The following is a 26,317-nucleotide window of genomic DNA, read 5'->3' on the forward strand; positions in this document are numbered from 1 at the left end:
CAGGTTCCTGTCAGAGATTGTGGAGGTATATGAAGAGGCTTGTTGTGAGCCATTGGGAAGCAGTAGAGGCAGACGTTTTGACTGCTGGGCTGGTGTTTGGGGGGTGAAGTGAGGGGGGTGAAATTTTGGCTCTGTGTTTTGATTCCATTCCCCCCTCACCCATGCCCTCGTAACCGTTAAAGAAAGCACTCCCCTATAAAATCACAGGGGTTTTGGAATATGGGACTGTAATCAGGGAGGAAAATGTTGCTTCTTTACCTAAGAATTTTGTCCTAAACAGGAACCAGTTTGTTTGGTTGTTTATGTATCCCTCTTACTTTTCAGTGCATTCTACAGTTTCAATGGCATGTGCATTACAAACAACAGCTGTGACTTTCAACTCTGGTAGAAAATCATACAATTCTCTGTTTTGAAATTTCACCAAGTAAAACCAAAGTTGAGATAAACAAACCCAACCCTATTGAGTCCATACAGTAGAACTGACTGTCTGTCAGTCTGTCTAATGATGGATTGAACCTAGAATTCCAGGGTTGAGGCCAGATGGTTTGGAGGAGAGGAGAGGAGAGGAGAGGAGAGGAGAGGAGAGGAGAGGAGAGGAGAGGAGAGGAGAGGAGAGGAGAGAGGAACTGTATTGTGTTACAGTATCAGAGGTATTCCTATATTGTGTTACAGTATCAGAGGTATTCCTGTATTGTGTTACAGTATCGGAGGTAGAGTCATAATAGGCATGAGAAATGGCTTAAAGCCAGTCACAGGTTATAAAGCCAGACTAGAGGACTGTGTTGTAGTTAACAGGAGATGTTGATTCAATTAGGTATATACACTGAGTATACTAAACATTAGGAACACCTTCCTAATAATGGGTTGAACCCCCCCCCCCCCCCCCCCACACACACAAGGTGTTGAAAGCGTTCCACATGGATGCTGGTCCATGTTGACTCAAATGCTTCCCACAGTTGTGTCAAGTTGGCTTGATGTCCTTTCGTGGTGGACTATTCTTAAGCATGGAAAAACCAAGTAGCGTTGCAGTTATTGACACAAACTGATGTGCCTGGCACGTACTACCATACCCCGTTCAAAGGCACTTCAATCTTCATGTCTTGCCCATTCACCCTCTGAATGGCACACATACACAATCCGTGTCTCAAAAATCCTTCTTTAACCTGTCATCTCCCTTTCATCTACACTGAATGAAGTGGATTTAAAAAGTGTCATCAATAAGAGATCATACCTTTCACCTGGATTCACCTGGTCAGTCTATGTCATGGAAAGAGCAGGTGTTCTTAATGTTTTGTACAGTCAGTGTACGTTCAGTTTATTAAGTACACCCATCTAGTACCGGGTCGGACCCCCCTTTGCTTCCAGAACAGCCTGAATTCTTCGGGGCATGGAAACATTGCTCAATTGGTTTCAAGGGACCTAACATGTGCCAGGAAAACATTCCCCATACCATTACACCACCAGCCTGTACCGTTGACACCAGGCAGGATGGGTACATGGAGTCACGCTGCTTACGCCAAATCCTGACTCTGCCACCAGCATGACGCAACAGGAACTGGGATTTGTCAGACAAGGAAATGTTTTTCCACTCCTCAGTTGTCCAGTGTTTGTGGTCCCGTGCCCACTGGAGCCACTTCTTCTTGTTTTTAGTTAATATGAGTGGAACCCCGTGTGGTTCTCTGTAAACCTAGACACTGTCCTGCATGAAAACTCCAGGAGGCCGGCCCGTTCTGAGATACTGGAACTAGCGAGCCTGGCACCGACTATCATACCATGCTCAAAGTTGCTTAGGTCACTCGTTTTGCCCGTTCGATCAAACAGTAACTGAATGCCTGTCTACCTGCTTTATATAGCAAGCCACGGCCACGTGACCCACTATCTGTAGGAGCGAACCATTTTCGTGAATGGGGTGGTGTACCTAATAAACTGTGTATAGCTCTATATTGTGTTACAGTATGAAGAGGTGAACTTAATGTTGTCTCTCGTCTGTGGATGTGTTGCAAATGGGCCCCTATTCCCAATGGTTAGGTGGTTAGGGGAGGAGGCATACAGACGTAGTGCCTGGGGATGTCTGTCTGCAGGAGAGCAGGCCAGAGACAGAAGCTTCTTTGTGAGTGGCCAGGCGAGGTGGTACTGTGCCTGGCGTGGTCTTCGTCCCCCTGGGCAATGTTGTGTGTGTAACACTGTTGTTTCAGCACAGTGCCAGGCCATGCTGCTGTGGGCTCATGTTGTTCTGTTACCACATCTCTCTCAGCACACTGCCGACCTCTCAGCTCAGTCAGAAGACCTCAGCACACAAAACACCTCAGAGACACATGACACCAACTCTTTCTATTTTCACTGGACTCTCTGTTGCTCTCTTTCTCGTTCTTTCTCTCGCTCTCTCACACTCTCTATCAGTCTATGGAACTTTCCACCTCCGCTGCCTGTCTGCTGACTAGATTAAAGTGCATGATTAGCTGTGTGTGTGTGTACATTGCTATGCACTGCAGCATGCATATGCATGATTGGAGAGGATGACAGAACAAACCACTGGCTGTGAAGACCCAACATGATGCATTGATTAAGACATGGCATGTTCTGGGTGACAACCCAATCACAGTTGGCCCATATGAACTACTGAACCTCACCCACCACAGGTATACACTTCAGCTGGGACAGCTCTCCAACTTGCATTACAGTCTCTTACTTTTCTATCCCGTTCTCCTCTTTCTCTCTCACTCCTTTCTCTCTCTTTCCTTCTCTTGTCTGTCTGTCTGTCTCTACTACCAACCTCTCACTTCCTGTCCTGTCTGACTGCTGGTCTATAAAGGGGAGGGCGAAAGGGACGTTTGTGTGTGTGTCTTTCAGTCTGGCTAAAGTGTGTAGAACAGTGTGTGTGTGTGTGTGTGTGTGTGCGTATGCCTGTGTGTGTGCTTGTGTGTGTGTGTGTGCGTGCGTGCCGTCTGTCTAGCAGCAGTGTGTGCAGGGAGCAGCATTTGGTAGGAACAGGTCTTTTATCACTGTGTTCATGTGACAGACTCCTCTAGCCCAGAGCCAAACCAAACAAGCAGATTGGAATATATTTCCCCTTTCAATGATACAGCATGGCTAACTCATTTCCTTTGACTGTTGTTAGGCTTTTTTCATTCCATTGTTTGTGTCTGGTTTTATCAGGCTACTTGTTATGGATCCAGCCTCTTAATCAGAATGTTTTTATCTGTGTTATGGAATGCGTACAATTCTAACTTTCTACTCTAACAGGACAACTGCTTATGACTGAGACAGTAGTGGTGCCAAAGTACATGATGGTGGCACAGTGTGTTAGAGGTCGACCGATTAATCGGCATGGACGATTAATTAGGGCCGATTTCAAGTTTTCATAACAATGGGTAATCTGCATTTTTGGACACCGATTATGGCTGATTACATTGCATTCCACAAGTAAACTGCGTGGCAGGCTGACCACCTGTTACGCGAGTGCAGCAAGGAGCAAAGGTAAGTTGCTAGCTAGCATTAAACTTACCTTATGAAAACAATCAATATTCACATAATCACTAGTTAACTACACATGGTTGATGATATTACTAGGTTAACTAGCTTGTCCTGCTTTAGCATATAATCAATGCGGTGCCTGTTAATTTATCATCAAATCACAGCCTACTTCACCAAACGGGTGATGTTTTAACAAAAGTGCATTTGCGAAAAAAGCACAATCGTTGCACGAATGTACCTAACCATAAACATCAATGCCTTTCTTAAAATCAATACACAGAAGTATATATTTTTTTAAATCTGCATATTTAGTTAAAAGAAATTCATGTTAGCAGGCAATATTAACTAGGGAAATTGTGTCACTTCTCAAGCCTATCAACTCCTGAGATTAGGCTGGCAATACTAAAGTGCCTATTAGAACATCCAATAGTCAAAGGTATATGAAATACAAATGGTATAGAGAGAAATAGTTGACACGTCATAATTCCTATAATAACTACAACCTAAAACTTCTTAACTGGGAATATTGAAGAACTGGGAATATTGAACCACCAGCTTTCATATGTTCTGAGCAAGGAACTTAAACGTTAGCTTTTTTACATGGCACATATTGCGCTTTTACTTCTCCAACACTGTGTTTTTGCATTATTTCAACCAAATTGAACATGTTTCATTATTTATTTGAGACTAAATAGATGTTATTTATCTATTATATTAAGTTAAACTAAGTGTTCATTGTTCATTCAGTATTGTTGTAATTGTCATTATTACCCCCCCCCCCCAAAAAAAAATATATATATCGGCCGATTAATCGGTATCGGGGTTTTTGGCCCTCTAATAATCGGTATCGGTATCGGCGTTGAAAAATCATAATCGTTCGACCTCTAGTTCATGTCTCTGACCTGGCTGTTGTGTTGTGTTCCAGGGAGCTGTGTGAAGTGTAACAAGGCGGTGTACGGAGCCACTGAGGCCTGCCAGGCTATGGGAAGCCTCTATCATGATGTCTGCTTCACCTGCAGCGCCTGCAGTAAGTACTACGACAGTAAACCCTGTCTACCTCACCTACTCTCTCCTTACCTCTAACATGACCTGAAGTAAGTAACCTACCACTTTTCCCCCTATATTAATATATACTGCTCAAAAAAATAAAGGGAACACTTAAACAACACATCCTAGATCTGAATGAAAGAAATAATCTTATTAAATACTTTTTTCTTTACATAGTTGAATGGGCTGACAACAAAATCACACAAAAATAATCAATGGAAATCCAATTTATCAACCCATGGAGGTCTGGATTTGGAGTCACACTCAAAATTAAACTGGAAAACCACACTACAGGCTGATCCAACTTTGATGTAATGTCCGTAAAACAAGTCAAAATGAGGCTCAGTAGTGTGTGTGGCCTCCACGTGCCTGTATGACCTCCCTACAACGCCTGGGCATGCTCCTGATGAGGTGGCGGATGGTCTCCTGAGGGATCTCCTCCCAGACCTGGACTAAAGCATTCGCCAACTCCTGGACAGTCTGTGGTGCAGCGTGGCGTTGGTGGATGGAGCGAGACATGATGTCCCAGATGTGCTCAATTGGATTCAGGTCTGGGGAACGGGCGGGCCAGTCCATAGCATCAATGCCTTCCTCTTGCAGGAACTGCTGACACACTCCAGCCACATGAGGTCTAGCATTGTCTTGCATTCGGAGGAACCCAGGGCCAACCGCACCAGCATATGGTCTCACAAGGGGTCTGAGGATCTCATTTCGGTACCTAACGGCAGTCAGGCTACCTCTGGCGAGCACATGGAGGGCTGTGCGGCCCCCCAAAGAAATGCCACCCCACACCATGACTGACCCGCCGCCAAACAGGTCATGCTGGAGGATGTTGCAGGCAGCAGAACGTTCTCCACGGCGTGTCCAGACTCTGTCACGTCTGTCACGTGCTCAGTGTGAACCTGCTTTCATCTGTGAAGAGCACAGGGCGCCAGTGGCGAATTTGCCAATCTTGGTGTTCTCTGGCAAATGCCAAACGTCCTGCACGGTGTTGGGCTGTAAGCACAACCCCAACCTGTGGACGTCGGGCCCTCATACCACCCTCATGGAGTCTGTTTCTGACCGTTTGAGCAGACACATGCACATTTGTGGCCTGCTGGAGGTCATTTTGCAGGGCTCTGGCAGTGCTCCTCCTGCTCCTCCTTGCACAAAGGCGGAGGTAGCGGTCCTGCTGCTGGGTTGTTGCCCTCCTACGGCCTCCTCCACGTCTCCTGATGTACTGGCCTGTCTCCTGGTAGCGCCTTCATGCTCTGGACACTACGCTGACAAACACAGCAAACCTTCTTGCCACAGCTCGCATTGATGTGCCATCCTGGATGAGCTGCACTACCTGAGCCACTTGTGTGGGTTGTAGACTCCGTCTCATGCTACCACTAGAGTGAAAGCACCGCCAGCATTCAAAAGTGACCAAAACATCAGCCAGGAAGCATAGGAACTGAGAAGTGGTCTGTGGTCCCCACCTGCAGAACCACTCCTTTATTGGGGGTGTCTTGCTAATTGCCTATAATTTCCACCTGTTGTCTATTCCATTTGCACAACAGCATGTGAAATTTATTGTCAATCAGTGTTGCTTCCTAAGTGGACAGTTTGATTTCACAGAAGTGTGATTGACTTGGAGTTACATTGTGTTGTTTAAGTGTTCCCTTTATTTTTTTGAGCAGTGTATATGTATATAATTATTCAAACAAAAATTGTTATTTATTTTTTATGGATGGTAAAGCACTTTCAGTGTAAACTTAAACAACTTAAACAGATATAAAGTATGTAGAAAATATAATGGAGCTATATATTTTTAAATATGATCATCGTTTGAGAACGAACAAAATAATAACTAGACAGAGACAATCTAAAATTCTAAAGATGTCATGCCATGGGGCCCCCATTGATTTTGTTATAATGTTATTGATACTCAGATAGCGTAAGAACTTAGCTTGGAAATTAGCTTTAAAACTGTACATGTGTCTTTCAGCCCCATGACAAAATGTGTAAAATTGCAGGAAACTAGTTTTAAAACTGTAAAAATGTTCTCTTTGCCCGATGGCAAAATGTGTAGAATTGCAGGAAATTAGCTATAAAACAGCAACATGTTGTCTCTGCGGCCAAGAGGACGGCATCTACAATTCGGCCTCTACGGAGACCGCGCCATTGGCCACGACCACTACCATGACCACAACCACTACCATGACCACAACCACTACCACGTCAGCCACCCCCCAAACCTACTGATCTATATACACAAACCCAACCTGCCTCCCTCACTCTTTCCTCACCTTCTGTGTACATGCATGTAAGTACGTGTGCGCACACACACACACACACACACACACACACACACACACACCACACACACACACACACACACACACACACACACACACACACACACACACACACACACACAGTCACCTAGGGTCCAGGATTTTTCAAACTCGGTCCTAGGTGACTCTGAGTGCTCATTTGTTTTTTTTGTCCGAGCAATACACAGCTAATTCAAATAATAAAAACGTAATGATCAGTTGGTAGTTTGAGTCAGCTGTGTAGTGCTAGGGCAAAAACCACAGCGTGCACCCAGACGTGGGGGCCCCAGGACCCAGTTTGGGAAACCCTGACCTAGTCCACCCAGTGTGTTGAACAGGCTCCCATGAGGCTCATGTCAGATCATGTTGCTGTGAGTTGTATTGTATGCTGAGTTCCTGTTCAACTAAATGGAACTGTCACATCATCTCTCTGACACTCATCCCCCGCTCCAGGCACACACACACACACAATACTGCACACATATACACACACCGTCAGCTCCATGATTACAACCAAGGAACTGTGGTGTTTAGTTTCAGGGTGTGTCAGTCTCTCCTTCAGCCCACACAAAGAGAAGAGAATCCACATCAGAACACACAGACCCTGGGACATGAAGCTAGATCACCACAGATGCAGTTTAGTGGCTCATTGATTCATCAAATCGATGTGATTCAGTAGTTCACCAACTTTATGGTTCAGTGTCTCACTGATTTAGTGATGTTCAGCTTGGATGGTTCCCTGGCGGTACCAAATTTGCTTCCCCCTGCCCTTGCCTGTCTGTCTCCTCACCTCCCCTGACCTTGGCTTCTCCCATAAATGAGCTTGGCCCTGTCTTTTCACTGTGATCTCCTTACTAGAACTTCAGAGGGATTCCAGAGCCATCCTGTCTAGATGGTTGCTGCTCTGGTATCTATAGATGAATCGACCAATTAAAATCCCCCTGTGGAGATGATCTGTGACCTCTGCCCATGCCCATTAGAGGGCAGTGTGAGGCCTCCTGACCCCTGACCTGAAAGCTCATGCTCTACCATTGCTGATTAACACACCCTGTGTTGTCCTTTATCTTCCCAACCGTTTGTGTGTGTATGTGCGTGCGTGTGCCTGTGTGTGTATGAGAGAGAGAGAGAGAGAGAGAGAGAGAGAGAGAGAGAGAGAGAGAGAGAGAGAGAGAGAGAGAGAGAGAGAGAGAGAGAGAGAGAGAGAGAGAGAGAGAGAGGAGAGAGAGAGAGAGAGAGAGAGAGAGAGAGAGAGAGAGAGAGAGAGAGAGAGAGAGAGAGAGAGAGAGAGAGAGAGAGAGAGAGAGAGAGAGAGAGAGAGAGAGAGAGACTGTGTGAGGCACTAAAAAGAAGAGCCATGGAAGGGAGAGAGTTAGGGAGGCTGGTGGTTCTAAACTGGGGGAGCTAGGTGGATACACTCTGCCTGCATACCTCCCACACCCTTCTCCATCTGAGGGCACAGAGGCTGTGGCCGGCTCCACAGGGAGAGGGACCGGGCCGGGGAGGAATGCATGCGTAGGGGGCCTCGGGGTGGGAGTCCGAGGAGAGGACACAGACTGGTGTTATGCCAGCTGGATCCAGGGAGGTAGGAGTGCACGGGGCAGGACAGCAGGACCATTCAGAACTACCTACCACACACTGTCACGTTCCACCTACGCCGGAACAGACACACACACACACACACACACACACACACACACACACACACACACACACACACACACACACACACACAGCAACGGTCTTGTTAAGCAGACTCTCCCTCCCCCTTAACCCCTCTACCACCTTCATGGTTCTTTTGTTGCATAACAGAATCTTTAAGACCCTGAACTTAAAATACTTAAAGGGGAATGTCTCCCCCCTTCCTCAAGGTGCCTGGGAGACAGGCAGGGTGGAGGTAGGGGGAGGCAGTGTGGAGGTAGGGGGAGGCAGGGTGGAGGTAGGGGTGAGGCATGGTGGAGGTAGGGGGAGGCAGGGTGGAGGTAGGGGGAGGCAGGGTGGAGGTAGGGGGGAGGCAGGGTGGAGGTAGGGGGGAGGCAGGGTGGAGGTAGGGGGAGGCAGGGTGGAGGTAGGGGGGAGGTAGGGGGGAGGCAGGGGGAGGCAGGGTGGAGGTAGGGGGGGAGGCAAGGGGTACATCCTTTGTTAGGCAGGAGGATAGTTCAAGCTGCATGTCTAGGACAGAAGACAGAAGACGCATCGCTCACAGAAGGTTCCAGTTAAAGCAGATTCTAGAAAGGTCACAAGCATGCCTCTTTAAAGCACCAGCAACAGCAGCCCAAAACCCCACTCAACCCCCTTTAACCCCCTAGAACTCCCCTTCACCCAGGGGAGATATGGGCTTGTTTGTAAAAGAGGAGAAGGACTTCCAGGTCTAAAGTGGGCTATAGAGTGGGCTTCCGGGTAGTCTATGACAATAATCTGTTGGTCAAAAGAAAGGGCTGTTAGAAGGCATAACGAAACCAGAAAGTGAGCGGAGAAAGTAAAGCTTCAGCAGGATGCTAAAGCCCAGAGTAGATGAGAATGAGAGTGAAGGATTGTGGGGGATTACATATCTCAGCCTCAGAGCAGATCAGCAGACTAGGCGGCTTGGAAGCAATGGGGCGGCAGGTAGCCTATTGGTTAGAGCGTTGGACTAGTAACCGAAAGGTTGCAAGATCAAATCCTGAGCTGACAAGGTAAAAATCTGTCGTTCTGCCCCTGAATAAGGCAGTTAACCCACTGTTCCTAGGCCGTCATTGTAAATAAGAATTTGTTCTTAACTGACTTGCCTAGTTAAATAAAGGTAAAAAAACACACTGGACAGGAAATTACATGCAAGTGGTTTTGGTCGCCATGACGCCTAAGATTTTTTTGCCACCATTAATTTTATTTTGCACCATCATTCTCATTCAAATGTCCATCATACAACTTTGGACCAGAGAGAATGGAGCACCTTTAATACCAGCACGAGATATTTGCGTTTAAATAAGTGTTGTCTTTGTCTCCCTCAATAAAGAGGCCCTTTCTCACAAACGTAGAGTCTAAATGTGCCCTCACGACACACAGTTAGGCAGTCATCTCCCAACTTTTCCTAATGGAACTTGATTTGGCATGATTTGATCAAGTGGAGAGTAGCGTATTGTGTGTGTGGACTAGAGCAGATACTCCCAAACTGGGGTACGTGTAACATGGCAGGAGATGTTTTGAAATAATTACTGCTTCGCATACAAGCCAGTGAATTATCTGCGTTACAGCTGGATGAGTCAACAGACGTGGCGGGCCTGGCACAGCTCCTGGTATATGTCGTTTACGTTTATGGGGGGTCAATTAAGCAAGACATCCTCTTCTGGAAACCAGGACAACATGAGAGGATGTTTTTAAAGTACTGGACATCTTTGTGACATCAAATGGACTATAGTGGTCAAGATGTGTTGGTATCTATACTGATGGCGCAAAATCCATGTGGAGTGGTAATGCACGTGCAAGCAGTTGCTCCCGATGCCACTTGGGTACACTGCAGCATCCACCAAGAGGCTCTTGCTGCCAAGGGAATGCCTGACAGCTTGAAAGACATTTTGGACACTACAGTGAAAATGGTTAACTTTGTTAAGCAAGGCCCCTAAACTCTTGTGTATTTTCTGCATTATGCAATGATATGGGCAGCAACCAACATCATTGCATAATGCAGAAAATACACAAGAGTTCAGGGGCCTTGCTTAACAAAGTTAACCGTACACTGGTTATCAAGAGGCAAAGTATTGACACGTTTTTTAAAATTGAGAGACAAGCTTAAAGTTTTCTTTACTAAACATGATTTTCACTTGCCTGACCGCTTGCATGATGACGAGTTTCTCACACGACTGGCCTATCCGCCTGAATGATCTGAATCTAGGATTACAGGGACTCTCCGCAACTATATTCACTGTGCGGGATAAAATTGAGGCTATGATAAAGAAGTTGGAGCTCTTTTCTGTCTGCATTAACAAGGACAACACACAGGTCTTTCCATCATTGTATGAGGTTTTTTTGTGTGCAAATGAACTCAAGCTTACGGACAATGTCAAATGTGATATAGTGCATCACCTGAGTGAGCTGGGTGCCCAATTACGCAAGTACTTTCCCGAAATGGACGACTCAAACAACTGGATTCGTTATCCCTTTCATGCCCTACCTCCAGTCCACTTACCGATACCTGAACGAGAGCCTCATCAAAATTGCAACATGCGGTTCTGAGAAAATTTAATTTAATCAGAAGCCAATGCCAGATTTATGGATAGGGCTGCGCTCAGAGTTTCTTGCCTTGGCAAATCGCACTGTTAAGACACTGATGCCCTTTGCAACCATGTACCTCTGTGAGAGTGGATTCTCGGCCCTCACTAGAATGAAAACGAAATACAGGCACAGACTGTGTGTGGAAAATGATTTAAAACTGAGACTCTGTCCAATACAACCCAACATTGCAGAGTTATGTGCATCCTTTCAAACACACCCTTCTCATTAACCTGTGGTGAGTTATTCATAATTTTAGATGAACAAATAAGGTTTTATATGTAAGATGGCTATATAAAAGCAAACTGATTGATTATTATTATATTATTATTTGCGCCCTGGTCCTGGTCTTTGTCACTTCCCACGAGCGGGGATGTGACAAAAACTCACACTCATTCTTATGTTTAATAAATGTATTGTATAGTGTGTGTGTGGCAGGCTTACAATGATGGCAAAAACGACATTTGAGAGTGCGCTGACCCTGGTGCTAGAGGGGGTAAGCAGCTGGAGGTTGAATGTTTGAAGGGGTACGGGAATATAAAAAGTTTGGGAACCACTGGACTAGAGCTTTTGGCTGAGATGAGACTGGAGGTGGGTTGGACTAGAGCTTTTGGCCGAGGTGAGACTGGAGGTGGGTTGGACTAGAGCTTTTGGCTGAGGTGAGACTGGAGGTGGGTTGGACTAGAGCTTTTGGCTGAGGTGAGACTGGAGGTGGGTTGGACTAGAGCTTTTGGCTGAGGTGAGACTGGAGGTGGGTTGGACTAGAGCTTTTGGCTGAGATGAGACTGGAGGTGGGTTGGACTAGAGCTTTTGGCTGAGGTGAGACTGGAGGTGGGTTGGACTAGAGCTTTTGGTTGAGGTGAGACTGGAGGTGGGTTGGACTAGAGCTTTTGGCCGAGATGAGACTGGAGGTGGGTTGGACAAGAGCTTTTGGCCGAGGTGAGACTGGAGGTGGGTCGGACTGGAGCTTTTGGCCGAGATGAGACTGGAGGTGGGTCGGACTAGAGCTTTTGGCTTAGGTGAGACTGGAGGTGGGTTGGACTAGAGCTTTTGGCTGAGGTGAGACTGGAGGTGGGTCGGACTAGAGCTTTTGGCTCAGGTGAGACTGGAGGTGGGTTGGACTAGAGCTTTTGGCCGAGATGAGACTGGAGGTGGGTTGGACTAGAGCTTTTGGCTGAGGTGAGACAGGAGGTGGGTTAGACTAGAGCTTTTGGCTGAGGTGAGACTGGAGGTGGGTTGGACTAGAGCTTTTGGCTGAGGTGAGACTGGAGGTGGGTTGGACTAGAGCTTTTGGCTCAGGTGAGACTGGAGGTGGGTTGGACTAGAGTTTTTGGCTGAGGTGAGACTGGAGGTGGGTTGGACTAGAGCTTTTGGCCGAGGTGAGACTGGAGGTGGGTCGGACTAGAGCTTTTTGCCGAGGTGAGACTGGAGGTGGGTCGGACTAGAGCTTTTGGCCGAGGTGAGACAGGAGGTGGGTTGGACTAGAGCTTTTGGCTGAGATGATGAGACTGGAGGTGGGTTGGACTAGAGCTTTTGGCTGAGGTGAGACTGGAGGTGGGTTGGACTAGAGCTTTTGGCTGAGGTGAGACTGGAGGTGGGTTGGACTAGAGCTTTTGGCTGAGGTGAGACTGGAGGTGGGTCGGACTAGAGCTTTTGGCTGAGGTGAGACTGGAGGTGGGTTGTTTTTTTGTGAGAACAGAAGTGTAATTGTTGCTGTGTCCTGAGCCCAACCAATCCCAACCCAGTTTACAACATCAGCCTCTCCAACTAATCTTCTGTCGTTATAGAACACAAGCATGGATTGGATGTGACGTTAGTGATCTGAAAACTGCTGTGGTTTTATTGCTGGCACTCTTAGATGGTGGATAGTTTGTGAAGCTAAAACACCCTACCCTGTCCCTGTGTCCACACTCTACATCTGATAAATGTGATTGAGGTAAGGGAGGACATTGCTGTGAGTAACAATGTCCTCCAAGTTAACACTTATAGGCCCTATTGGACATATGTTATTGTGCTGGGGAAATAAGGATTAGAAAGGATTCAACTCAATGAATCTAAATTCACATACTTGTTGAACCATTACAGCTTTTCTAAGGAAGAGTGGGTTATGGGTATTATGAATGTTTTCAGTACATGTGAAATGTGGTCCATTCTCTTTTGCTGTGATGGCATCTGATCTGTGCATTTCTCACATAGCGCTTGTGATTGTCTTCCTAGTTTGCTAATGTTTATAGTACAGTAATAGACAGACTTGTACATAATTAATGAAAGGTGTTGGAGAAGTGGACAGATAGATCTTAGAATCAACCTTGAGGTATTAAAGAATGTTTTCACTAGAAAACAGCCCAGGCCTGTGTGTGTTTTCTGTCTCTGAGGCATTTATTATTTATATTAGGAGGACATAGTCATCATTCTTCTGTAACTCTTTCATTACTGTCAGCACAGTCTTCTTCGGACATTCATTCATCTTATTGTCTCACAAGGCTCCCTGCCTTCTCTCTCTCTCTCTCTCTCTCTCTCTCTCTCTCTCTCTCTCTCCTCTCTCTCTCTCCAAAAAGACAGGAATGTGAAGAAGTGTTCATCCCCCATTCCATCCATCACTCTTTTCTTTGTTCCTGAGGGAAATGAAGGGGAAAATAGGGTTATTAAATTATGATTATTCAAGGGACTATTTTGCACCTTTTCCTGATGCAGAGATGGTTGTCTTTTTGTTGTTGTAACGATTGCCTTTCTGACCTTGATATTGTCAGTTTATCCCGCTGACGTACAAGGAGGATAGGCATGTCATATGGCACTTATTACAAAGGATTGTTACATTCCATTCAAATCAGTTCAATGTAATTCAATGAAATGTTGTACATGATAAGACCGTTAGTTCTGAGTTCTGCCAGGAAGCTTGGCCAGTTTCATAATGCTACTGCATGCGTAGGTTCAAAGCCTTGATAGAAGTACAGTACAGGATGTCTCATTGTTTGGCTCTATCCATGTCCTTAAGAGGAGAAAACCCTTCAGATGGCTGCTGTGGGCTTTTAGGAGCTCTGCTGGGATTTAGTGTCTATTATTGTTACCCCTGAGAGGGTCCCATATGGCATTAGATGTTTTTAGGATAATGTGGGTTCTGGGTTTATCGCGGATTTAGAGTTAAAGTACCAGAGAGGAGGAATCAGTGGAAAGTCTTAGGGGTCACTAGGGTCATGTTCAGTAGGGGAGAAAACCTTTTGAAACTCAGGGGAAACGGTGAGGTACTTCCTGAACTTCAGTGTTCTTATTGGCCAAAACTACCTGAACTGTCCAATAAGAACACACATGTCCGTTTTCCATTGCAAAAGGTTTTGCTACAGTGTGCCCTAGCTGTTTGTCTGAACTCTGCGGCCCCTCAATGCCATGATCAGGTCACCACTGGTATCATTACAATCGGTGCTCTGCTCTTCTCTCCATCCCAGGCCTGTTGTGTTAAGACCCCCATTCCCTCAGCTAGCCATCTCTGACAATGAGACCTCTGAATAAAACATATTAGTTCCTAATCGGTTAGTGATTCTTTTAGCACCATCGCTCTACTCGCCTTATGACATTTTTGATTAGTCTAGCGTGTGTAGCTAATAGCTCTGTGGCAGCCAGGAGATGAAGAAGACTCCCATTCACTAGTGTTAACCCCTTCCTCTCTCTCTCCCTCCTCCCTCCCTCTCTCCCCGTCCCTCCTTCACCTCCTCCCTGAAAATGTGTGGAATGTTTCCCCTTCCTGTGGGATGGGCTGTAGGAATGGAGGGAGGGGAGAAGGGGGTATATTATGAAGGAGAGGAGGAGAGGGGGATTCAGACAGACAGGATGTGCTCTCGGTGTGTGGAGTGATCTCGGAGAGAACAGACAGAAAGCAGGAAAGAAGAGGGAAAGAAGAAGAGCTAGCGCTGCCTCTGGGCCTGAGGCCTGGGTCTCTCTCTTTCTCTCTCTCTCTCTCTCTCTCTGTCTCTCTCTGTCTCTCTCTCTTTGCCACGTGAAGCAAACCATTAGAGAACTCTGTTTTAATCAGTTACGCTCTGTTTAGTCATTGTATTCAATCACACCATTTTCTCCTCATGTGCTAGTGATTGTCTCAGCGAGGTCCCATGTGTGTTCCCAGTAGTTCCCAGTGCAGCAGAAAGCTGTCCAACCAGGCCAGTCTCTCTCTGAAGCAGATTAAATCAAGAGGCTGCTACAGTATTAGACTCAGTGTTTATTTGAGTTGGTGTCTGGGAATTAGCAAGACTTAATGGATTCTGTCTGACGTTCTGGAGCCTTTGAACTGAAATAAGTTACCACAGCGCTTCTGGGCATTCTTCTGGTGTGACTTGGGGAGATGTATAGGGCTCGTTAGCCTGGTCCCAGATCAGTTTGTGCTGTCAAATAGATCTGAGACCAGGCTAGGATTTCATATGGAGTTCACACATCTCTCCGAATACTCCCAGATGCCTCCCGTGTGATCTGCTGCAATTTGGTAAAAGTAATGTTTGGTCTAATCATGGTCAGACAGTTTGATCTCATGGTTGGACCCAGCCCAAACTGTTCAGTGTTGTTTCAGTTAAGTTTATATTCTAAAAGCCCATCTCTCTGTTCTTCGTCCCAGGCAGAAGGCTTCGGGGGAAAGCATTTTACTACGTCGGTGGGAAGGTGTTCTGTGAAGAGGACTTTCTGGTAAGTAGTCCATCTGGAGACTGTATCTAGAACCCTGCATAGTTTAGCAGTATGTGAATAGAGTATTATCTATATTTCTGACAGCAGATATGTGTCTTCCGCTGTGTGCTACCGTGACTATATGTGACCGTGACCTCTGGACTCCAGATTATAGTTTCAATTTGATTTCTTCACCTCGTGGCCCAGGTTCAAGTTTCTAAGGGATTCTGGATCAGTTTACTCCTGTAGGGGCATTAGGGAGGGGGGTTGGGTAACTGGAGCTTGTACTTATCCATGTTTTAGAGGCATACGCCCCTGGGCATTGCACAGTGACACCTTGTATAAAGAAGGACAAGCAGGAGGACCCATGTTTACCTCAGCTGCCCTGTCACAACAACACGCTCCATTACATTACAGTTTGTCTGTTACTAGTCGATTAAATCAGTTGTCCTACTGTCTCTGTGCTGCTAATGAGTCTAACTTATCTCGCCTGGTATTAGAGGACTATTTCTGGACATGGTTGTATTTATCCCTAATTAAACATTAAGTTGATGTGGGAGAATTCCCCCATGTATCATATGAGATGGACTGGGCTCATATGAGAAGAGTCTAGGAGTCAGTCTTAGATGCCAGCAGTTTCCTATGAGAGGATGTAGTAATCGTTACCTCACTGTCCTCCCCTCTCCTCTGCCTGTTCCAGTATTCTGGATTCCAACAGTCTGCAGACAAGTGTAACGCATGTGGACATCTGATCATGGATATGGTGAGTGTGAGTGTGAGTGGTGTGTGTGTGTGTGTGTGTGTGTGTGTGTGTGTGTGTGTGTGTGTGTGTGTGTGTGTGTGTGTGTGTGTGTGTGTGTGTGTGTGTGTGTGTGTGTGTGTGTGTGTGTGTGTGTGTGTGTGTGCCCTACATCAGTGTGTGGAGCAGCAGAAACATGGAGTCATTCCTCCCGCAGAGAACTTCCTGTGGGCACATCTGGAGAAAGCTTAGGAGGAAGTGGTGGTTTGAGGACACGTGCACACAATACACACACACACACACACACACACACACCACACACACACACACACACACACACACACACACACACACACACACACACACACACACACACACACACACACACACACACACTAGGGTCAAACCAGGACACAAAGAGAGAATGTAAAACCCAAGTCCAGTAGTCATCAGCAGGTGTAGTAACACATGAAGGATTTACCATGACATAGCTTTACACATGTTAACCATACAGAGCTGTAGCGGGGGGGGGACAGATCTGTTTTCCTATTATCACTGTCTCTCTCTCCAACACACTGCTTCCCTCAGCTACTAACTCACTGTAAGACAGTCAACTCTATGCTCCATGGATGAGTGATCAGCGATCCACTACTTGTTAGATATGATAAAGCATTGAAATTCTCTCTCTTTCTTTCACTCCCCTTCTCTCACTCTCTCTATCCCCTTCTCTCTCTCTGTCTCTCTCTCCGTTGCTCCTTTTCTCTCTCTCTCTCTCTCTCTCTCTCTCTCCTTCACCCCTTCTCTCCCTCTCTCTCCCTCTCTCTCTCTCCACCCCCCCCCTCTCTCTCTCTCTCTCTCTCCCCTTCTCTCTTTCTGTCTCTCTCCATCCACCCTCTCTTCCTCTCTCCCCTTCTCTATCTATCTCTCTCCCCTCTCTCTTTCCATCTCTCCCCCTCCACCTCTATAGATCCTGCAGGCCCTTGGGAAGTCCTACCACCCTGGCTGTTTCCGTTGTGTCATCTGTAACGACAGTCTGGACGGAGTGCCCTTCACTGTGGACACAGAGAACAAGATTTACTGTGTCAAAGACTACCACAGGTACATGGGTACAACCGTTATGAACACTGCAAAACATAAACATATTAGTTTAACTGGCGCTAACAATAAGGCCTGAAGTCATGTTGCTATAACAGAAGCCAGCGGCAGTTCCATTTGGACATAGCAGGATCACGTGGAGAGGAAGGGGGAGAGAGGAGATGTTAGGTAGGAAGGGATGAGTGTCCTGTGGAAGAGCAAAGGGAGTAGCAGCATGGGGTCACCTCAGCCAAGCACAACAAACACACTGAATCAGGAATCTGGCCACAATGGAATCCACAGCAGCCGGCCAGGCCAGACCAGGGCAACAGCCCACTATACTGACAGAACCATGGGGAAAGTAAAAACCATGGGCCTTATGTTAGAGCAATCAGAGCTCACTGTACTGAAGCCACCAGATGTCTTTTCCTGCTTATTCATGATTAATCGTCACTAGCATTCATTCACTAGCATACTGTTGCTTTGATTAAAGGGATAGTTCCCCCAAATTACAAAATGACACATTGGTTTCCTTAACCTATAGGCAGTCTATGGACAAGGTATGACATCAATCAATGCTCAAACCCTCTTAGGCCTCACTCCCCCCATCTGAGATATCTACTGCTGCCCTCATCCTCCACATACAACACCCGTTCTGCCAGTCACATTCTGTTAAAGGTCCCCAAAGCACACACATCCCAGGTCGCTCGTCTTTTCAGGTCGCTGCAGCTAGCGACTGGAACGAGCTGCAACAAACACTCAAACTGGACAGTTTTATCTCAATCTTGTCATTCAAAGACTCAATCATGGACACTCTTACTGACAGTTGTGGCTGCTTTGCGTGATGTATTGTTGTCTCTACCTTCTTGCCCTTTGTGCTGTTGTCTGTGCCCAACAATGTTTGTACCATGTTTTATGCTGCTACCATGTTGTGTTGCTACCATGTTGTTGTTATGTTGTGTTGCTACCATGCTGTGGTGTCATGTGTTGCTTCCTTGCTATGTTGTTGTCTTAGGTCTCTCTTTATGTAGTTTTGTGTTGTCTCCCTATTACGCATATATCTAGGACAAGAAATGTGTGTGGTTTCTCAATCAGACCTAGTCATGCCCACTACACTGAGAGGTCCTTTGTTTTACAGACTCAGACATTCAGGTGCCAGCCAGCTGCGCACGGTGTCTGTGTGTGGGGGGAAAGAATGAATGTATTTTTCTGGATTGGTTGAATCACGTGTGAGGCTGAGCCAGCACATCTGCAGACCTGGAGACTCACCACCTCTCCTTAGCAGTCTCAATGCTCTCATGCACACACACACACTGAAGGGGAGAGAGTAGGAAAGAAGGAGAGAATGGGCAAAGGAGGAGAGAATGGGCAAAGGAGGAGAGAATGGGCAAAGGAGGAGAGAATGGGCAAAGGAGGAGAGAAGGGGCAAAGGAGGAGAGAAGGGGCAAAGGAGGAGAGAAGGGGCAAAGGAGGAGAGAAGGGGCAAAGGAGGAGAGAATAGGCAAAGGGGGGACTGGTGAAAGAGAGGAAGTGTTAGAAGTATTAACCTGAAAAAAGAGTAACAGATATAAGTGCTGTATCTATATCAAGCCTGGTGGTCTTTCTGTAGGGAACCAGTATAAACCAGACATATATTTTCAGTCTGAAACTGTTATTATTTCAATTGATTTATCTTCGTTGTTCTCTCGTTTTCTCAGGGTCTTGGCCCCCAAATGTGCAGCATGTAACCAGCCCATTCTGCCTTCAGAGGTACGTTCTCTTTGAACACAACATCTTCAAGTAATAGCCTAAGGACTTACATGTATACAACCATAAAATATGTGTTTTTCTCATCATCTGCATGTCATGTATGATAAAAATACCAAATTGATCGGTTGACTAATAGTATAATGAACAGGGCCTGGAATGTTTCCTGTCTGCAAAGTGATTTCAACAGGATGAACTCCTGTCTGTAGTAATGATGAATGATAATCAAAATCTTCAGGCATATATTATGGTTTATGATGCAAACACTTCCACTACCATCCCATGTCGATATAGACAGTCACATTGCAACCCCTGACCTGAATCCCTCAGGGTAAAATTGATAACCAACCCCAGTGTTGAACCTGAGACAGGAGCCAGATGTGAGGAGAGAGTTCCTCTGGCATATCAAACGATCAAGTGTCCTACTGAGGCAGTAGCACACATCAAGTATCCTAGGCAGTAGGAAACGATCAAGAATCCTACTGAGGCAGTAGGAAACGATCAAGTATGCGACTATCCTAGGTCAGACTCTAGTGCAAGAGAAGGAGGAGGAGGAAGGGGTGTGCTGTGTTTTAATATGTTGCATATGAGCAGGTATCCCTTTAAGCAACTGTTTGGATGTAGAGGGACTTGAAAGGGATCTCAGGCATGATGATCAGCTTTCCCTCTTTAAACATTTGGAACTCGTCTCTGAAGTCTCACTCTCTCCTGAGCCAAGCAAGCTGCAGTCAGGATTCAGGAAGACATCAATTTTCACAGCTATTTACTCAGTCTAAGGTCTGGGCTGTAACAATAAACCAACCTGATAACAGACCTGGGAACATCTCTTGTTGTAATGGCTGCCATAGTTACACGCAGGTCAGCAGACATCCCCCCCCCAAACATTTAATTTATTTATTTAGTGCTTGATTGAGCTGGCACAATGGAACCAATGGAAAAGGCCCAAAAGAGCAAACCCAGACAATCTAGTGTAACCGATGTGAAATGGCTATTTAGTTAGCAGTAGGGTGCACGCTAATAGCATTTCAGTCAGTGACGTCACTCGCTCTGAGACTTGAAGTAGGGTTTCCCCTTGCGTTGCAAGGGCCGTGGCTTTTGTGGCGCGATGGGTAACGATGCTTCGTGGGGTGTCAGTTGTTGATGTGTGCAAGGGTCCCTGGTTCGAGCCCGGGTTGGGGCGAAGAGAGGGACGGAACCTACACTGTTACACTGGCACTCCATTCAGGCTCAGTCAAACTATCAAAGTATCTGAAAGAGCACTATTTGAACCAGAGGCCCTACTAGGACACCATCCACTGAGGTGTAGATTCAGGGCTGGGTTTCTATTGGAGACCTCTGTGTGTAGGCCTACGTAGGGTGGTTTTGGGAGGGGTGTTGTTTGCCTATTTTGGTGTGTGGTTCAGATGCAGGCACTGCACCCTAACGCCTCACTCAGTGCATGACTGTTACCCTAAACGTTATCCCTCCCTCTTAAAAAAAAATCCTAAATTAGAGTTGACTCGACAGGAATGTTGCCCCTCACTGAGGCTATAAGGGTAGAATTCAGAGCAGGGGTGCAGTTTGTGTTGGACGTGCATGTACGTTGTCATGAAAAAGGCCAGATAAATTCATGCATACTAGCAGGTGATTTGTAGAAGGGCACCACAGTGCAGAACAAGGGGGAGAGTTTAGAATAGCTTGTATTTAATGTGTATAACTGGTTTTAAATGAGTTGATGGATAACTGAAGATCTTCCATGTACCCTCCTGCTGAGTGTGTCTGGCTGATATAGAATATAAGAAGTCAGTTAGCTGAATAGTTAATTCTATCATAATGTCAGTTCTGACAAGCCTTACTTTATTATCACATGACAATGGTATATAACCACATGGCCATGATGAATAGCTTGTGTGATGACAGTAATAATTGGCGAAAGTCTAATATATATGGAACATTCCAGCTGTAGTACCTGCCCTCTGAAGCTGTAGCAGGCTGAACCCAGACTGTCTGTCAGAAGCTGACTGTTGGTTAGCCATATGTTGTGTAGAAACGTGTCCTTTGGCCAACACCAGAATTCTGGACAGTACTGTGAACCTTCACCTGAGAAAACAGCCAGGTGTCAAAGACACATATTTGTAGGCCTATTTCAAGTGTTGTAGTTTGTAAAGGTTGGAAATAAAAGGACACATATGGATGTCAGGACAAAGCCTAATTAGCTTGCCTGCTGGTTGATAATTACAGCAGTAATTGGCTTACTGTACCTGTTAGCAATCACGGCTAACTATAGCTGAAAAAGAATCAAGCTAATGAAAAAGAAATGGACAGAAGCCTATAACGCAAAGGGATATTTTTATCAATTGATGCTCAGCATGTAAAAACAAATGTACTGTTGGCTATCTAAGGATCTCAACAGTCCTCTCTGAAGGTGGAGATCTCAAGTTAGTGGTGGTCAATCTATCATTTGAGTGTTGACTTCTGTCATTGTTATGATTATGTCACTGATGGATTCCATCATTTTGGTGTTGCGACATCATAATACATGCTATTAGAGGCATTGAATTACATATAGGTTGTTATCAATAAAATGTCACAATAAGGCAAGGAGGGTAGCCCCACGATATCGCTCAATATTGGACACAATTAATTGGATATTTGAGTGATCTAAAATAGAAGTGAACTATACCTTACAAGAATGAGAGGTTTCGGTTAATTTCCCATCCTTTGTGGGCTCTGCTTGTCAAACAGCAGAAGGGCGCATTTGCCGATGTAAGCCTATTGTTAGCTGATAATGACTTACTTTGCAAGCCACAGGTACAAACTTTGTACACTTGGCTAAACATAGTGGTAAGTAGACCTTATGTACTTTTTTCTCCAACCAACGTAGGCCTACCTAGTGAAGTTAGCTAACATTAACCCTTTTCAACAGCTAGCTACATGCCAAATGGATCGGCTACCCTCACGATTCTGAAAATACATGATCAATTGATGTTTACTGAACATGACAAGCATGCAGTTACTTGCTGTATAACTCTGATGATAGAGCTAAATGTGAAGTACTCTGAACTGTTGTTCTGACTATACTCTTCAAGGTGATGTATTAAAACCAAATAGTTATAACATTTAACAACCCCTTAAAAACAGCATGTAGTTGTCAATGGTTTTAGTGGAGCTGGGGGTCTCCTTGCCCCCCAGCAGGCAAATCGAACGTTCGGCACCTTATTGTAACGTTTTATTGATAACGACATATAGAACACCATTTGAATAGGATCTCTTTGGTTACAGGACTCTGATTGGCTGATGCATTTCCCACTGTCACCTGCACCTGCAGAAGATGAAAAGTGCACTGAATTGAATGCACTCTGTTACTGCCAACATCTACTTATGGTTTTGTCCATAAACCAACAAACAAAACAACTTTGCTGATAACTAATGATGGATAATATACATACTATGACTGTGATAAGTGGTTGTCTCACCCATAGAATCATTGAATAGGATCTCTATGGTCTCAACTATCTTAAGATGCACTAACTGTAAATCGCTCTGGATAAGAGAGGCTGCTAAATGTCTAAATTTTTTATATCTAATTTTAAAAGTTCACTGAACAGAGCCAGCTGTCACATATTTCTCCCACACCTGACATTGGCCGCAGGGAAAAATGGAGAGTTGTCCGGGCCATGCACACCATGTTTAACTGTTTTAAATGAACCCATCCAGCCTATACTGATAGCTACTCGGGTTCAGTGGACACTGAAAAGGCTGTCTGTTTGTCTCCACAGGGCTCTGATGAAACCATCCGAGTGGTATCCATGGATAAAGACTACCACGTGGAGTGCTATCACTGTGAAGTGGGTAAACATTAAGATACAAATTCCCTTTCCTATTTCCTTGTTGTTTTCCCTATATCCTTGTAGAGACTGGATGTTCTGTGTTGTTGGTGACAAGACTAAATGTTAAAGCTGGCATCTTAGTAAGTATATCCACTATAAAATACCTCATTATTTCTCCACATGAATGTGCTTAAATACCAGGGGGTAGATCCTATACCATATGTCAGCCTTCTCATCATATCAAGAACTCCATATTTCAGTCATCATTTAGTCTTTTAAAATAAACATTAGAGAGATTCTGGAAGGCTATTTACTGCGCACAGATCATAGACAAGGTGGTCCCAGTGCTTAATTACAGTCTTGGTAGTAATTGCGAGCTAGAAAGAGGAGCTCAAGCACATTTGCTTCGCTCGTCAACACTGTCTGATGATTCTCCTCCAGTGCCTCTTCTCCTGACTCCCGCCTCAACAGCATTTGATTGACTTATGGAGTTCGGAGAACACTTGAAAACAAACAGCAGTAAGCCGAGTGGAGACGAGAGCTTTTGAGGATCTCTCTCTCTGAATAGCTCCACTGTGGAAGCCAGTTAAACAATTAATAGGAGTGGAAAGAGGACAAGAGGACACCCACTGCCCTTCTCATACAGTGTATAGTCTGTGAAGCCTGCTGGGCAATTCAAGAGGATTTAAGAATCCCTTCAAGTTCTTTCACCTTTGACAAGGTTTTGTTCTCAAAGATGTTTACATTGGAGGAGAGAATGGCCCACAATTCACCTTGCTGGCATAGATAGCTATACCTCTGGAATATAGACAAATGTGTATTTTAAACCAGCGTTTTGAATGCATATTTTGCAGTTCAGATCCCATAGAATCAGATAGATGTAGATGGAATCACAATCACCTTTTGGGGTAATGTTCAAGTGTTATTAGATTTATTTTATAGGCTTTTCCCTCTTATCTTCCTCATCCCTCTGTGTTGGTTTGTAGGACTGTCAGATGGAGCTGAACGACGAGGAGGTGCACCGCTGCTACCCGCTGAACGGCCACCTCCTCTGCCACGCCTGCCACCTGAAGCACATCGAGCCGGGCTGCGCCTCGCCCACCGCTGCCTCCTACCAGCACCAGTTCTAGTTTTAGGATCTAGTGCATGGTGCCACCAGGTGGCCCTCTGAACTAACTGCCAATAACCAACCACAACCAATCTGCCAAAAAAAGCTGTCTATAATGGTTTGAATGATAATGTGTGCCTTTACTGTCCATCTCTGATGTAAGTGAGGTCTCTGTTAGGGTTAATTGTGTGATTGGTTGATTGGTTGATTGATTGATTGATTGATTGATTGATTGATTGATTGATTGATTGATTGATTGATTGATTGATTGCGTGTGTGCATGTGTGGGAGTGTGCTTGTAAATCAGATAGACCTGTTATTATTTTTTATGGAAAAATCTATTTCTCTATTGAAGACATTGTTTATTAGTTGTAAAGTGTTAAACTTTCATCTGACACGAATGTTAATACTCTGGAAATAACAAACTTTTTATTTTAAATATATATATATATATATATATATTTAAAAACCAATGCCAAAGCACAGTTGTATTTTAATGACTGATACCAAAACAATTAAGCATGGAATTATAACAATCCAATTTATAGTCTCAATTAGGTGCATTGTGTGTAAATAAATATGCATTTCATGTGCTTGTGTAAATATCCTGATCTTCATTTTCCCCTTTGTGTGCCACCAATTTCAGTTGCTCAGTTTTAATCAATGTTTTTGTAGATACTGATACAGTAAAAATAATTTGCATAGCTTAATAGAGCAATTGCCCAGTTTTGTTGTATGTCTCTGTGTGTGGGTTATGAAGGTGTGTTTCCATTACATTTTTTACTAGAAATACTTTCATTACTCATTTTAGCTAATATGCAGGCAGTGTCTAGAAAGTCTAAATGAACAATTTAATACACAAACTGTACATGGTCCTTTATTATTCCATGTCAGTGGGAATAATGTTGTATTAGTATTACATTTATATTGTTAAATGAACCCTGGATGTTCTGTTCTCAACACTGATACTGGGCTAATATTCCTACTGTCCTCTGTCACACACCACTCCTAGAATATACTTTCTATTAGATTATTAACCCAAATATGGCAGTTATGTTATGTCCGGGTCAACAATGTTTCCAAAATCCCTGCACACAATTACCACCTAAGTAAATAGATAACTAGGTTTATTCTATTCCAATAAACCCCCGAATTCAATATCTATGAACAAACCCTGACAACCCATTTTGGTTTGTAATGATAAAAAAGTGACTCTAAATGATTAAGTTTCAGTAGGCTTAGTCTATCATATTTCATGATTTATTATATTTATCCTTGTTTTTTAAAAATCCCGGTGTCATTAATCATTTGTTCAAAGTATATGACATATGTGAAGTATTCCAGTAGTTTTCTGTATTTTAAAAAATGATTTGAGAGATGTCCATATCAAATATTTAACAAAAAGAAATGCATTGTAATAGATTGTCAAATTGTCTGTCTCTTCTTCATGAACAAGTAGCCTGTATACAACAAAAGCTTTTGCACACCTGTGGTAGGTATATCTTTACACAGGTATTTAGGATAATCCAAATAAATGTAGCCTTAAAGGGCCAATCAGCAGTTGCAACGACAACTAAACGAACCCCCACCACTGTTTCATTAAAAAACTGAGGGATTTGGCTGGAGAAATGTAATCCCTCTCATATTCATAGACATAGCTATGGATGCAAAATGTGTTTTTATCCATGTTTTGAGGCTACACCGTGTTTATTAACATTTACTTTGTTTTTAAAAACATTGAGTAAAACAAGCTTATATTTTTGGTTCTGATGGGGTACGACAGTTATATAAATTTATTGATTCCCATTGATTCTTGAAGAATATAAATTATATTCTTCAAGAATCAATTTGTACAGAGCATTAATGTATGGATATATCAACTGCTGATTGTCCCTTTGAGGTTATTAGGACACACAAAAACATATAGAATACAAAAGTTTGATCAACTTTAATATGTGCAGTAACGTTAGACCAGACAGCGATGTTTTTTCAACAAACTCGCGGTTCAATCAAACAAGTCATGATACCATCGAAACAAAGAATAATGTCTTCCTTCATCGTGACAACAAACAACATATAGGTTCATTTTCGGAGAAAAATATCAGAGAAGATCCGGAGAGAAAAAAAGAAC

The 26,317-nt window shown here is 44.5% G+C and overlaps 1 protein-coding gene across 1 annotated transcript in view; it reads left to right on the forward strand.

The window, feature by feature from the left end:
- LOC106605519 (LIM domain-containing protein 1) overlaps window positions 1-24,896 on the forward strand; it is a 31,923-nt gene extending 7,027 nt beyond the window's left edge. Inside the window, exons 2-8 of the mRNA XM_014201260.3 lie at window positions 4,400-4,501; window positions 15,664-15,731; window positions 16,411-16,473; window positions 17,417-17,547; window positions 19,221-19,272; window positions 23,028-23,096; window positions 24,065-24,896. Coding sequence (XP_014056735.1) covers window positions 4,400-4,501; window positions 15,664-15,731; window positions 16,411-16,473; window positions 17,417-17,547; window positions 19,221-19,272; window positions 23,028-23,096; window positions 24,065-24,208 — 629 coding nt within the window. The 3' untranslated portion in view covers window positions 24,209-24,896. The remainder of the gene's footprint in view (window positions 1-4,399; window positions 4,502-15,663; window positions 15,732-16,410; window positions 16,474-17,416; window positions 17,548-19,220; window positions 19,273-23,027; window positions 23,097-24,064) is intronic.
- Window positions 24,897-26,317: the final 1,421 nt, after the last annotated feature.

Source organism: Salmo salar, chromosome 05 (genome assembly GCF_965601325.2).
Source record: "Salmo salar chromosome 05, fSalSal1, whole genome shotgun sequence".
NCBI classification, from domain to species: domain Eukaryota; kingdom Metazoa; phylum Chordata; class Actinopteri; order Salmoniformes; family Salmonidae; genus Salmo; species Salmo salar.